General features: G+C 42.8%; 1 protein-coding gene across 1 annotated transcript in view; it reads left to right on the forward strand.

Moving 5' to 3' along the window:
- CSMD2 (CUB and Sushi multiple domains 2) overlaps window positions 1-13,312 on the forward strand; it is a 495,048-nt gene that overhangs the window by 336,853 nt on the left and 144,883 nt on the right. The window contains exons 22-25 of the mRNA XM_067533952.1: window positions 1,264-1,433; window positions 4,952-5,108; window positions 5,833-6,024; window positions 8,794-8,920. Coding sequence (XP_067390053.1) covers window positions 1,264-1,433; window positions 4,952-5,108; window positions 5,833-6,024; window positions 8,794-8,920 — 646 coding nt within the window. The remainder of the gene's footprint in view (window positions 1-1,263; window positions 1,434-4,951; window positions 5,109-5,832; window positions 6,025-8,793; window positions 8,921-13,312) is intronic.

Genomic DNA, 13,312 nt, shown 5'->3' on the forward strand with positions numbered 1-13,312 from the left:
ATCTTGTCCACCTGCTCTGATGGTGCTTGCTTCATTGGAAGCCTGTCTTTGTTCTAGTAGCTTTGGAGAGACATGCTGCAAATGGATCACCATGAGTGAGGCGAAAGAGGCATGGCTGTTCTTAAACACAAGTAAAGCAAAGCAGGTGGCTATTTAGAACAGCTTTTTTTTGTAGACCCCATGTCCCTTGCAAGCTGTGAAATATCTCGTTCTCCAGTAGCAGGTTTGGAGAGGAGGAAAAATCAGGTCCCTGCCAGAACCTCAGCCCCTCACAGAAGTAGGGTCAAAGAGGGAAGGCAGCCCCTGGCTTGATTTACCACCATCACCGGGATTCTGGGACCTCACTAATCATAAGCCGGCCAAGTAATAGAGTAGCTTCAGTGATCAGAAGAGGTGGGGAGCACAGAAGTTGGTGTCCTTGAGAAGGTACACACTTAGCACGCAGGGTAAAGATAAGATATCTAGCAAGTGTGCAGGTGTCTGAATCAATAGTTGCCTGATCAATTCCATCTGAGAGTCTTGGGTGAATTCCTCGTGTCATACCTGAAGATGTGATGGTGGGGGAGGAGCTTTGTTCCAGGGTGAATGCCAGCCCTGATGATTAACGCTTTGAAATGTATTCAAAGGTGCAGGGGGAGGGAAAGAACATAGCTGCTTAATGGTGCCTGATTTACAGAGGAAGACTCTTGAAATAGTCACGTCTCGAGGCTCCTAAATTGCTTTGTACAATAGATTGCACTTTTAAATGAAAGATTCCTTTTAATTCTGGGGGGAGAAAAGTAATTTTGAAAGACACATGCACTAGATTACAACCACGGCCAATGTGATTTCACTGCACCTGTTAAGGCTAACTCTTTGCCCCACTGAGACTTCACAGCAGCCTACTGGATGCTATATTTAGACAGCCGCTGGTGTGGCAAGAAGTAGGTAAGGTCTAAGAACAGGTAATAATATTATAGATATTGTGTAGTGTTTGCCTCTCTAAGGAAAGGAATGTGGTCTATGGTGAGAGCAGAGGACTAGATCTGGGTGGGAAATGGTTTTCTTGTCTCGTGAGAAAGTTTGAGATTTTAAAAAAATTTCCTGTCCTGAGTTGCGCTGAAAAGTCAAAATCTGAAAAATTGTCATGAACCGACAGATCGATAGTCCTTTTTTTTTTTAAATGGGTCAGTCAAAATGTTTCATTTCAAGAGTTTCAGAGTGTTTGGGTTTGATTTTGACCTTTTAAAAGTTATTAAAATGTTTCTTTGTGTCTTCCCACAGCTGAATGTGGCTCATCTGTAACCGGAACTCAAGGTGTTCTACTATCCCCCAATTATCCAATCAACTACAATAACAACCATGAATGCATCTACTCCATCCAGACCCAACCAGGAAAGGGAATACAGCTGAAAGCCAGGACTTTTGAACTGGAGACAGGGGATGTTCTCAAGGTAATGCCTCTCTTTCCTTAAAAATCTCCTCTGGATTAGCCATTTACCATTTGACTAAGGAACACCCCCTTGAAAGGCAAATATACATCTTCATCCAGCTTTCCACCAGGCTACTCCCTCCATTTTCCTCTGCCCTCACCAGGAGGGTGGAAGGAGAAGCTTGGCTTTCATGTCCTTCCAGTCCTCTACCATTCACCTGAGATTGCCACAAGGGCTGCCAGTCATGGTGTGGTTGCAACGATATAGATACGTGTTGTCCCACCCCCGGAAACTGAACTGAACTCTCCAAATGGGTTATTATACAGCCAGCCAACCAGTAGTTACCACTTATCATTTAGGGCCTGATCCAAAGCCCCTTGAAGTCAGTGGAAAAACTTCCATTAACTTTAGATCAAGAAACACAACTGAGCCACAGCAATGTCTGTGGTTGGGGGACCTCGTCGGGGTTAAAGAGAGAGGTTCAAGTGATTCCGTTTTTGTGTGATGTCTGTGAAACAACATCCCACCAACCATGGGCACCGTGTAATTTGTGTTGCTTTAGGTTGCAGTGCTCAGGTACCAGAAGCCTCTATACAGCCAAACCTCCCCAATTCTCTCTATTAGCTGAGAGACCCACTGCTGATGGCTGACTTTTGCACACAAAATAAATAAACACAACATTAACACACCACAAAACGTTCTCAGCACCTTGCAGGCTTTCTTGATTGTTGCATGATGCTTCATGGTCTGCTAATAAGCATTTAAGTAAAGTATATATTCTATAAAAACAGTAATATCACTGCAACTTCTGCAAGTAAGTCTTTGCTGAGAGGTTGAGAGAGGTCTCAGTCTTTTATGTAAATGCTACAGTGCTGTTTAGACTCATAAAAGGTAATGGAAATATCCTGCACAGACAGCTAAGAGGCTATTATTTTTTTTAAAAAGGAAAATATTTTGTGTCTGATGGTAAGTAGATAGAGTTGGGACTCTAATCCGGCAGCTTCAGACACCACACAGAGCAGCAGACACTGCACAATGTGTGGAAATGTATAGAAATATTCATTAATAGAGGGGGAAAATGACTCCGTTTCAGAGATTTGCTGGAATGGCAGGGGGTCTCCCTCTGTAGCCAAACTTCCATTCTTATCCCCATCGTTATACAGCAGCAAGTACGAACCCTGAGGATGCACAAGGCTCTTAGTATTATTTTTTTGTGTCTAAGTGTCGGCTGATTTACTCAAAAAAAGATTATTTAAATGCAAAACGCCAGACCCCAGCTCTTCTGCCATGCAGTGCTTAGTGTTGTATTAATCGGCATTTACAGGTTTCAGGACTCGTATAGAGGAAGGCAAATCTAGACCATGCTATATTAGCCACAAAGAACTGCCCTTTCAGTAGGGAGCATTATTACAAGCTCCATGCTACGGTGCTAAGCCATCTCCCAGGAAAACATCAGTCCTTAAAGCATTGTGTTTATACGGTGTGGGCTGAATCTGCAGACACACTGTCCACAGATTCACTGGAGAGAATACTGAACAATGCAGTGCAGCTGAACGCTTCAATGCGGTGCATCACTGGAACCATCAGGTCAACCCCACGCCTGGGCTGCCAGTGCTGTCGCACAGCGCTCCCTTAGCCATTCACTGCGATGCCACAACCCTTTAGGAATTCCAGAGGATCATGGAAAACGAACATCTTCCCATCCACCAGGACCTTAACCCCTCTCCACAGCCTGAAGTCATGTGTAAGCCCTTTTGGACCCACGCATTTAACCTTCAACAATGCAACTTTAACCTTGATGAAGCTTGGAAAGCCCAATGGAGTTCACAAGAGGTTACAAATAAACACCTCATAAAAGACCTGATGCAGACGATCCCTGGCTTCGATCTCCCATGAAGCTCATAGGTGACTGTAAACCGCAGAGGCACAAACCTTGGCAGGATGCGGATATTTGCTGCACAAATGGAAAATTAAAGACTCTTCAGAGTGCGACTGTGGTCACCCAGGACAGACGGTGAAGCATATAATAACTCAATGCCCAATTCACAAATACAAAGGAGGCATCACAGCAATACACTCTGCTACTCCAGACACAATTATCTGGTTTAACAATCTGAATGTAAAATGATAGTTGTTGCTCTACATTTACATCAGTCATATGAAGAAGAAAGGAAAGAGAGAGATTACCAGCGCAGTGAATGCTTAGGTTGTTGAAATGTTGGCCTAACCTAATCTGTACTGTCATCAGATCCTATGTACTAGTGCTTGCATGCTGGAAAGAGAAAGATTTGGTCAGAAAGATAGGGATGCAATGTTAAACTCAACTGGAATACACTGGGCGGGGAGGAACTTTCAGGTCAGAGCAGGAAAAGTAAATGTTTCATTAATCTCTCTGTCATACTTATATGGCCCTGTTACCATAGGGTCTGAGTCCCTCATAACATTGAATGTATTTATCCTCACAACACCTCATGAGCGGGGAAGTATTTCTCTTCTCATTTACAGGTGTGAAACTGACGCACAGCATGACCAAGGCCTGGTTTAGGGTAGAAAATTAGGTCCGTTTAACGACGTCACTCAGGGGTGTGAAAAATCCACAGCCGTGAATGGTGTAGGTAAAGCATCCTATGTCCCCACGTAGACAGCACTAGGCTGACGGAAGAATTCTTCCATCGACGTAGCTGCCGCCTCTCAGAAAATATTGGCTGTTGGGTGATCTCAGTCCCACAAAACATCCTCAGAATTGGCCGCTGATGTCTCACTGTGACAGAGTGAGCTCTTACATGGTTAGGGGGCGGGGAAGTAGCTGGAGCAGGTGATCTACTCCTGAAAATGACAGGTTGGGTGTAGTCCAGCTGCTTTAATCAGCCCCTAGTCCTCTCAGAGGCTGCTGGAAGTGGGAGGGGTTTGGGACCTATATAAATCCGGACCCAGCTCCTTCCAAGGAATGGCAGGAGACAAAGCAGCACCAAAGAAGGAAGGGTGCGCTGACAAGGGAACCTCAGAGGAGTGAACGGCTCAGAGGGGGGCGCTAAAGTCAGCACCAGGTCAGTGTGCGAGGAGAAGCAACACCTTGGAAAAGAAGGTACTAAATCTGGGAGAGTTTGGGCACAGGCTGAGGCCTGCCTTCCTATAAAGACTTTGGACTAGCCAGTGAGGAAAAAGAGACTCTGAGCACCCTTGGAGCTCACAGAGCATGGAGGGAGAACTTCTGGGGAAATGGGTCTAACAGCGAATGGGTGAATGGGTGTAAATGATGGTCAAATAAATTCCGATGCGCCGCTTTTTAAGAACTGCTGCATTCCCCAGCTTCTTCATTTCTTCCCATTGCTGTGGTGGTCGGGTCATTCTGGCCCATCAATCAATAATCCAATGCCAGGCATCCTTGTGGATGTTCTCATATTAATGTGATCAAAGATTCAGCGGATGTTACCATGATCACACAGGTTGGCTCTCTGTCCCCTCTAGTGGCTAGACTCCTGAAGTATTAAATATGCAATGTTTTCATTTATGATGTGTTTTGTTTTTTTTCCTTCCAGGTCTATGATGGTAACAATAACTCTGCTCGCCTGCTGGGCTCCTTCAGCCGCACTGAGATGCTAGGCAGTAGTATCAACAGCACCTCCAGCATCATGTGGCTTGAATTTATCTCCAACAGTGAGAACACGAGTAAAGGCTTTGAGCTACAGTTTTCCAGTAAGTCACAAGCCTGCTTGTTCATGAGAGGACAAACCTGAACTGTCATTGTTATTTCTTATTGTGCTGAAAGTCTCAAACTGAGACCAAGATCCCATTGTGCTAGGTGCTGTACAAACCCATACTAAGAGACTGTTCCTGCCTTAAAGAGCTAGTAGCCTAAATAGACATCACAGAGAAAATGTGGCAGGAAAGAAGCATTCTTATCCTCATATTGCAGATAGAGAGTTGAGAGACCAGGAGATTAAGGCCTGATCTACATGTAAAAATTTTACTGGCCTCGCCATGTCAGTTGTGAAAAAATCATCCCTAGCGTAGATGTAATTATACTGGTAAAAAAGTCCTTTTGCCAGTATAGCTTATTTCATTCATGGGACTGGTATAAGCTGCCTCGCCACTAGGAAGGTGTGCCAGTATCGCTGTATGGGTATGGTTATACTGGCAGAGGCCAGGCTTGGGTGACACGCCAGAGGTTACACAGGAAGACTGACAAAGCTGGAAAGTGAAATCTCTGGATTTCCAGTCGGGTGCCTTAATCACCAGACTATCCTTCATTTACCATTCCTCCTCTCCCGCTAGCCATGAGATCCACATTAGGATATGAAAATTCTCCCACCTGATTACCTGGGAAGATGCAGTAACTCTGTAATTATGTTCTCACTTTTTAACATATCCTGGCTGTTAAATATCTGATGAAAACAACTTCCCTCGTCTCTGGTTCCAGGTTTCGAGCTCATTAAGTGCGAGGACCCTGGCATCCCATTGTTTGGCTACAAAGTCCACGACGAGGGGCACTTTGCGGGCAGCTCGGTGTCCTTTAACTGTGACCCTGGCTATACGTTGCGAGGCAGCAGGGCGCTGGTCTGTTTGACAGGAGAACGCAGAGTTTGGGACCAACCGCTGCCAGTGTGCGTAGGTACGACAGCTGCCGTTTCAGTTCTTCCGTAGCTAAGTGCTCCGTGTGCATCTGCCATTCCAAACACCCCTGCCGCCTGCATAGCCAGTCCCCTAACCTGAGAGGGACCCATCTTGATCACACCTATCTCCGCTAACAGAGGCAGCACTGGAGAGCCCTTCCCACACATCCTTTTGTCAGACGTCTTTATGTTCATGCTGGGAATATACACTGAGAGCACCGGGCTGTGCACGCTTTCCACAAACAGGCCCCTGTTTCAACGTACCTCAGTCCTGACCTGAAGCATCCTTTGCTGTCATCTTCAAGCTCTAGTCCCTTCAGAACAGCTCTGCTAACATCCTTCATTCCTCATCTGTGCCTCTCCTGTTGTTCTGGCCTTTGTCCTCTCTTAGCTGTGCTAAGCTGAGTGATGGTTTCTGATGATGGCAGACATCAACAGAGATCGACGTTTCGACAGTCCAAAATCACTTTAATTAGAGAGATTCTCAGTGGTTTTAATTCTGTTGCATAAACTCTCCTCTCCTCAACTCCCAAGTGGTCCATTCTCTCCCTTCTCCCCAAAGAGGGGTACATTCTTGCCTAGATGAGTCTGAAATTAAAACCTTAGTATCCAAAATGAGAAAATGACTCCCACAGGGCTAAATTTTCAAGGAGGATTCTTAAAATTCACTTGCAATGTTGACTTTATCGCTTCTAATGATTATTTTCAGTTGCATCCATTTGCTCATGAACCATGGAGAACTGTGTGCACAAACAGATAGTTGTAGTTTACGTTGAAGTACTCAAAATATATTACAAGCTGTACAGGCCACATAGGAAGACACTGTCCTTGTGCCAAAGAATTTATAATGTATATATAGGAGAAGGAGGACGATGTTGAAAAGGGATGCAATATACAAGTAGTGGTCAGTGGATAATTAGCACACGTTTAGTTCCATGCATGTACACGCTAACCTCAACAGCCCTTTACCTAACCATTGTTAGTTCTTTATTTAAAATAGACAATCACTTGTTTGCAGTAGCCAATGTCCATGTACACACAGAAATAATGGTCCTTGTGCTTGCAAATACAGTGCATGCAATTAAAGTCCATCGAAACGTTGACCCTAAGGATGCGTTTTTTCCAAACTCCTCAGCATTGGCTTCACTCCACGTTGATTCAAGCTAATTTCTCGTTGGTAGTAAAACTCCCTTTGGCTTCAGTAGACGCAGAGTTAGGCCAAAGCTGAGAGAATCCTCACCTGATGAAATGGAAAGTTAATACAGAAAGTCCATCGTGAGAAGAAAACTCCTCCGATCTGCTGAACATAAGGAGTCATTTTGACACCAAATAAAGAAAGGTGGCTGCTTGTCATCATCATCATCATCTTTGTTAACCAGGTGTTTTTGACTTTAATGTTCACATGGGGTGTAGACCAGATTGTGTGCAACAAAAATTGTGCATCTGCATGGTTTTTCTTTCTCCCCCATTGGAAACAATTAAAAAAAAAACAACAACAATTTGAGTCCCACGAACAGATGTGTGCACATGGACAATCATGGCAAACTAGTTAAACAAGAAAATGATAAAACAAGAGGCCCATTTCTTAATGGAAAGGTTTATATCCCCATCTGCCAATAAAAAAGATATACAGTAGTGTCACAATTGACTGCATGGTTACTCTGAAGGTTATTACACAGTGACTGCAAGACAACTCAATTGCAAATGATAGCAATTAAAACTACTGTAGACATTTAAAACTAGGTTGGATAAAGCATTAGGAAATATATTGTAAGGAGCAGTGTGGTACTGACTAGAAGATCCAATAGACTTTTTTCCACCTCTAACTACTATGATTCAGTGATGACCATCTCAGCACTACTATCCTGCTAACAGATAGCTGCATAATTAACCTGTATTTCCAGTGCATGATGACATCTCTTGTAGCACTGTTCCATATGAAGGTCTCAACAATTGATGGGCTATTTTCAAGTTCAGTAATGAGACCTTAGGACTTGGGTGGCATGGACATCCCATCGGTAAGAACCAAACTGACTTCAGTTTATGCAATGACCCTGTGCTGAACTTTAGCCCACTGCTAAAATTAAAAGGCCAAATTTTTATAATCTGCTGATTGTCTCATCTTTTCTGCAAGTGCTCTGTGTGTGTGAGAGAGAGAGAGAGAAAATTCACAGAATTTTAACAAATGTTTAACAAAATATGTTAAAGGCACTAAATTCTTTATAAGTCAAGTAAGCAGGTATATAGATAATTTGGCTTGGTTATGCTTGTGAATTGTTGCTAACGACTTTTGCATATACTTGCAAAGGTATTACGCTATCTCAAATCACCCAACAAAGTGTGAATTAAAGAAAGCAGAATGCTAACGAGCTCTAACTCGTGCACTGTGAAGCCAAAGGGGGACAAAAAAATCTTTTGTCCTCTGTGAGATCACATCAGGCTGAAGGAACCTGTCCTGCACAGAGCTATTCTGCTGACTCACCCTGCAAGCCAGACGAGACAAGTCTCATTAGCTTTAGTATAACAAGACTGAGAATCTCTCTAAGAGAAAAGACAGATTCCTTCCTCGGGTCTGCCAAACTCTGTAGTAATTGTAAGCTGAGATTTGCATCTGTGGTTAGTTACATTGGTGATAAAAGGTTACCCCAGGAAGGAGATGCATCTGTACAACGCTCTTTATGTGTACGCTGTGGTAGGGTATGTTGGATGTGTATAACCACAAAACATCAGGAATCTTTTTTTTTACCTGTGCATATGCTTTTTGTCAGCCGAGTGTGGGGGCACAATCAAAGGAGAGTCATCAGGACGGATATTGTCTCCAGGATACCCAACACCCTATGATCACAACCTCAACTGCATTTGGACCATTGAGGCAGAAGCTGGTTGCACAATAGGGTGAGTTGGGGGCCAAATATTGGGGCAGTTTTACTGCTGGTTTTCACTCATAACTCTTCTGTGGTGAGGCTTTGATTTACTGCATGCTTTTGCCAGCAGAGCTGAGCGAAACCTTTTGGATGAATAGTTTGTTTGCAAAAAAAAAAAAGTAGTGATTGAGCTCTGAATCTAATTAGCTTAACAAAGAGAAGGTTAAAGGGTGACTTGGTTACAGTCTGTAAGTATCTACATTGGGAGCAAATATGTAATAATGAGCCCTGCAATCTAGCAGAGAAAGACGTAACATGATCCAATGTCTGGAAGCTGGAGCTAGACAAATTCAGACTGGAAATAAGGCATACATTTTTAACATAGAGAGTAATTAACCACTGGAACAATTTACCAATGGTCATGGTGAATTCTCCATCACTGACCATTTTAAAATCAAGATTGGCTGTTTTTCTAAAAGATCTGCTCTGGGAATTATTTTGGGGGATGTTCTATGGCCTGAGTTATACAGAAGTTCAGACTAGATTATCATAATGGTCGTTTCTGGCCTTGAAATCTATGAAACTATGAAGAAGAAGAAAAAATTAAAACATTTCATATGAATGAGATTTTGTTTGGAAATTTAGCTAGATTTACTTCAAAAAAACAAAAAGAGATGGGGGGAAGAGTGTCAGGAATGAAACAAAAAAGCTTGAATAAATGTTGTTTCCTTCAACCCAAAAGTAAACCTTTTTGGTTTCTTGTTTCAGCAAGAAAAAAATGAAAAATAAAAACCAACTGTTTTGGCTTGGCCTGAAAAAAATTGGATGTGCAGAGGGGAGATTTTTCGGTTTGGCTACTTAACTGGAAAATCAGTTATTTGTGCCGTTATCAGCTCTGTTTGGTCTTTTGTCTATGATTATTATTATTATTATTATTATGTATTATCTATTTGCTCTATTATTTTTTCTATCAGCTCTGTTTGCTCTCTTATCTATCATCTATCTTATCTAGTATTATTATTTGCTATTTGCTCTGTTTACAAGTAGGCCGAGGTCAAAACTGGTCAGTGGATTTGAATGTCCAGTTCGCATTGGACATCCAAGTCCCTGAGGCAGTGCTGAAAATGTGACCTGTAGTTCTGCTGTAGGAAGGCTAGGTTGGAGATGACGTGATTGTTACTGTAGGTTTGTTTATTTCCCATTTGCTGCTTCTGTGGTGCTAGAAGCAGTCAGCAATTACTTAAAGAGGTTAGAAAGAATGTTATTTCACTTGGTGAGTCACAAATAATCACTAGCACTTGCTCATCTCCTTGCCGGGATGGTTAAAAGTGGCACCATCCCCACCCCTGCATTTTGGCTTTGGTTCATTTATATCCTCTCTATGGCCTGTCTCTGAAACACACATTATTGTCAGAAACATCTGTTGTGCTACACTGTGGAGAAGGTCAGGTAATTTGCTGCTGCTGCTGTTGCTTGGTATTACTGCTCTATTAAACTTTCATCTGTTAGCCTTCAGTCCTGTATCTGTGTACAGTGCAAGAGACTTTGAGTTTGTTTCCTGTGGGGATGTATTTCACATCTGAAAACAGGGTTCTCCATCAGACTACTACATTGAGATTTCCCAGGTCGGTCCAACTTGCCTCCAGTTGTGTTATCATACCAAAATGGGCTTGTATTTGACATCCAAGCGCCTGAAAGATTAAATCCTGGGCAATTAGGGGCATGAGCCATATTCCATTTACACCACCAGTGTAAATTAGGAATAGCTCATCTGAAGTTGGTGGAATTACACTGCTCTAGATGAAGGAAGAATCGGGGTGTGGGTCCCCAGATGTGAGCAGTGAGTGGAGGAGCTGGAAGGAAAAGATGGCAACACCTGGCATCCTTTTGTTGTAACTTCACTGTTTTATAGTTTTAATCATAAAAAAGAACATACAACATGGAATTATCCTCCCTAAAGGAAGGGTCAAGATAGTTTACAAACATCTGGCAAGTACAGAGACCAGAGACAGTTTCTTCCTCCTGCTTCTCCATCTTTTGTTATTGCTGTCCTACGCCTTTGCTTTTGGTCCACTGCAGTTTAAAATTTAACTTCTTATACTTTTCAAGTGATGTGAATTTGGCGCTGGTGCAAATGGGGGAACGGAGAACACTGGCTCATAGACTGAGTGCAGCCACACACAGGCTCTTTGGAAACTTCTGCTTTATGGGTGCTTCGCTATTCCAGGACTGAATTCCCCCACAGCCCTGCCACACCATCTCAGTACAGCCCTGCACTTACCTGGATATTCCAGTCCAGCTACAGCAGAGTTTTACTAGTAGATGGGGAAATCTGAAGAATTTTTTCAACAAAGTGTTATTTTGACCAGCTCTTCCATATCCACCTGTTCATCCTACAGTTGTTACTCCTTATAAAAAACTCTGCAGTAACACATCTGTACTGATCTGCAGAATCCCCTGCTATTCCATTCCTGTCCCCTTACATTGCTCTGTCCCTGCACCTCTATCCTGACCCTCAACATCCCTGCTACATCAGCATTGAGCTCATCTTTACCAGAGACTGTTAGTCATGCTGCTTTTAGTCAGTGGATTTACACCAGGGATGAATTTGGTCCAGTATTGTTAAATACAAAAATTCCCACATTACTTCAGCCTTCTCAAACGGATTCGATGATGGGTGGTTTGGGGAATCAGCATGGGAACTCTTAATGGATGCAAGGGGGGGACTTTCAAAGGAACCTTTCTCAAAAAGCCCTTCTCCTTTTTTATCCCCCTGCAAAGGGACTTTGTAATATCCCATGCAAACTTTTTGACGTGCCTTACCTCCCATCAGACAGTGATGCCTTTTGACTGAGCTTATCTCCACTGATGTCTTACTCACATCCGTGTTGCAACTGATATATTCCAATTAACATGTATATGCTCTGTCACTATTAATAGCACTAGTTTGCATCACCTCTTGCTGATTTAGATTATGATCTCAGCTGCAGTCCTTGTTTTAAATTGGCAATGGTAGAATCCGGCATTAAAATGCAGCAGTAGTAGTAGTGGTTCTTGCTGGATAAATGGGCACCAACTAGGTAATCAATCTAGGGGAAAATAAAATAAAATAAATGTGAAATTAGTACTCCTGGAAAGCAGTGGTTTGATAATCAAAAAGAATGGAGTTCTGTGTTTATTTATGGAATAAAGACTGCATGTGTAGCTAACATAAATTGGCATATACATTTCCCTAGATGAATATGGGCCCTACATGTAACATGCACAATTAAAATATGAGGTTCCAGTCTTGCAGCCTGATACACGCAGACAGATTCCTGACCCTATGCAGAGCGCCATTATCTTCAGCGGGAATCCACTCTGCCAGACCTGTACAGACCTGTCCCCTTGAAGCCCAGAGACCTGATTCTCATTTATCCCAAGGCCTCTGTACACAACTGTAACAGTGTAAAGGGGCCTTAGGGTGGGTGTGACTATAATTCACCTGCATGGATTGGACTGTCGGGCATTGTAGGCACAGAGCCCAAAAGACAGTAGCAATGGTGTTTGATCCTGCCATCACTGAAGCTTGCGAGTAAGTTTACTCTCACACCTGACCCCATCTTTCATCAGAGATTAAGCCCCCTGTTCTGTTCCTTCAAACATCTGTTTTTTTGCAGCTCACAGAGAACAGATGAATTTTGGTTTGTTGGGAGAGCGAATTTCCATCGACTTCATTTTTATGGTAATCCATCAGAAAAATAATCCTCTTCACGCATGATACAATTGTATAAAGCTCTCATTTATAACTTCCATTAAAATTAATCATCAGAGCTTCTTGAATAAAGCTGTATCTACTTGGCAAGGGGGAGAGGGGATAAAAAGAAAAGGAGGAAGATAGAAAATAGAATGCCCATTATTGCAACAAATGTAAAAGGGGGGGCACTTCAAAAGGGGATTAACCATCTCCCTCACCATAAAATTGCAACTAAAATGTCTTAGCTCTGGTAAAGAGGTTGAGGCCCGGGCGTATTTGAAAACAAATGAAACTTGCCTCTGACATCTGTCTGTATGCCCAAGAACAGTCTGTGGCTATGCTGATTCAGTGGTGCTTTATTGTTTAGCAGCAATCTTGGTGCTGTAAGAGAGTTTATTGTTATTGCTAACCCTGGCCTAATGAATGGCACTGTATTGACAGGTCCATTTTTCAAAGTCTCATCTAAAAATATGAGTAGGAATATCTGGATGCTTGGATGAGCTTCATTAGAGACTTCTGGGGGCACAGCATTTTACCAGTTCTTGTTTTATTGGCATGGTGCTTTCAGGGGGTTAAAAGGAGCCTCAACTACTGACTCTGAAGGTCCCAGCCTTAAACTGAGGCTTGAACCTTTTGCTGACGGGCTATGTATCATTAGCATTACAATCATTCTGCAGACTAACAGGC

This window comes from Emydura macquarii, unplaced genomic scaffold, assembly GCF_026122565.2.
Source record: "Emydura macquarii macquarii isolate MOO-44397 ecotype Brisbane River unplaced genomic scaffold, CSIRO-AGI_Emac_v2 contig_3348, whole genome shotgun sequence".
Lineage (NCBI taxonomy): Eukaryota > Metazoa > Chordata > Testudines > Chelidae > Emydura > Emydura macquarii.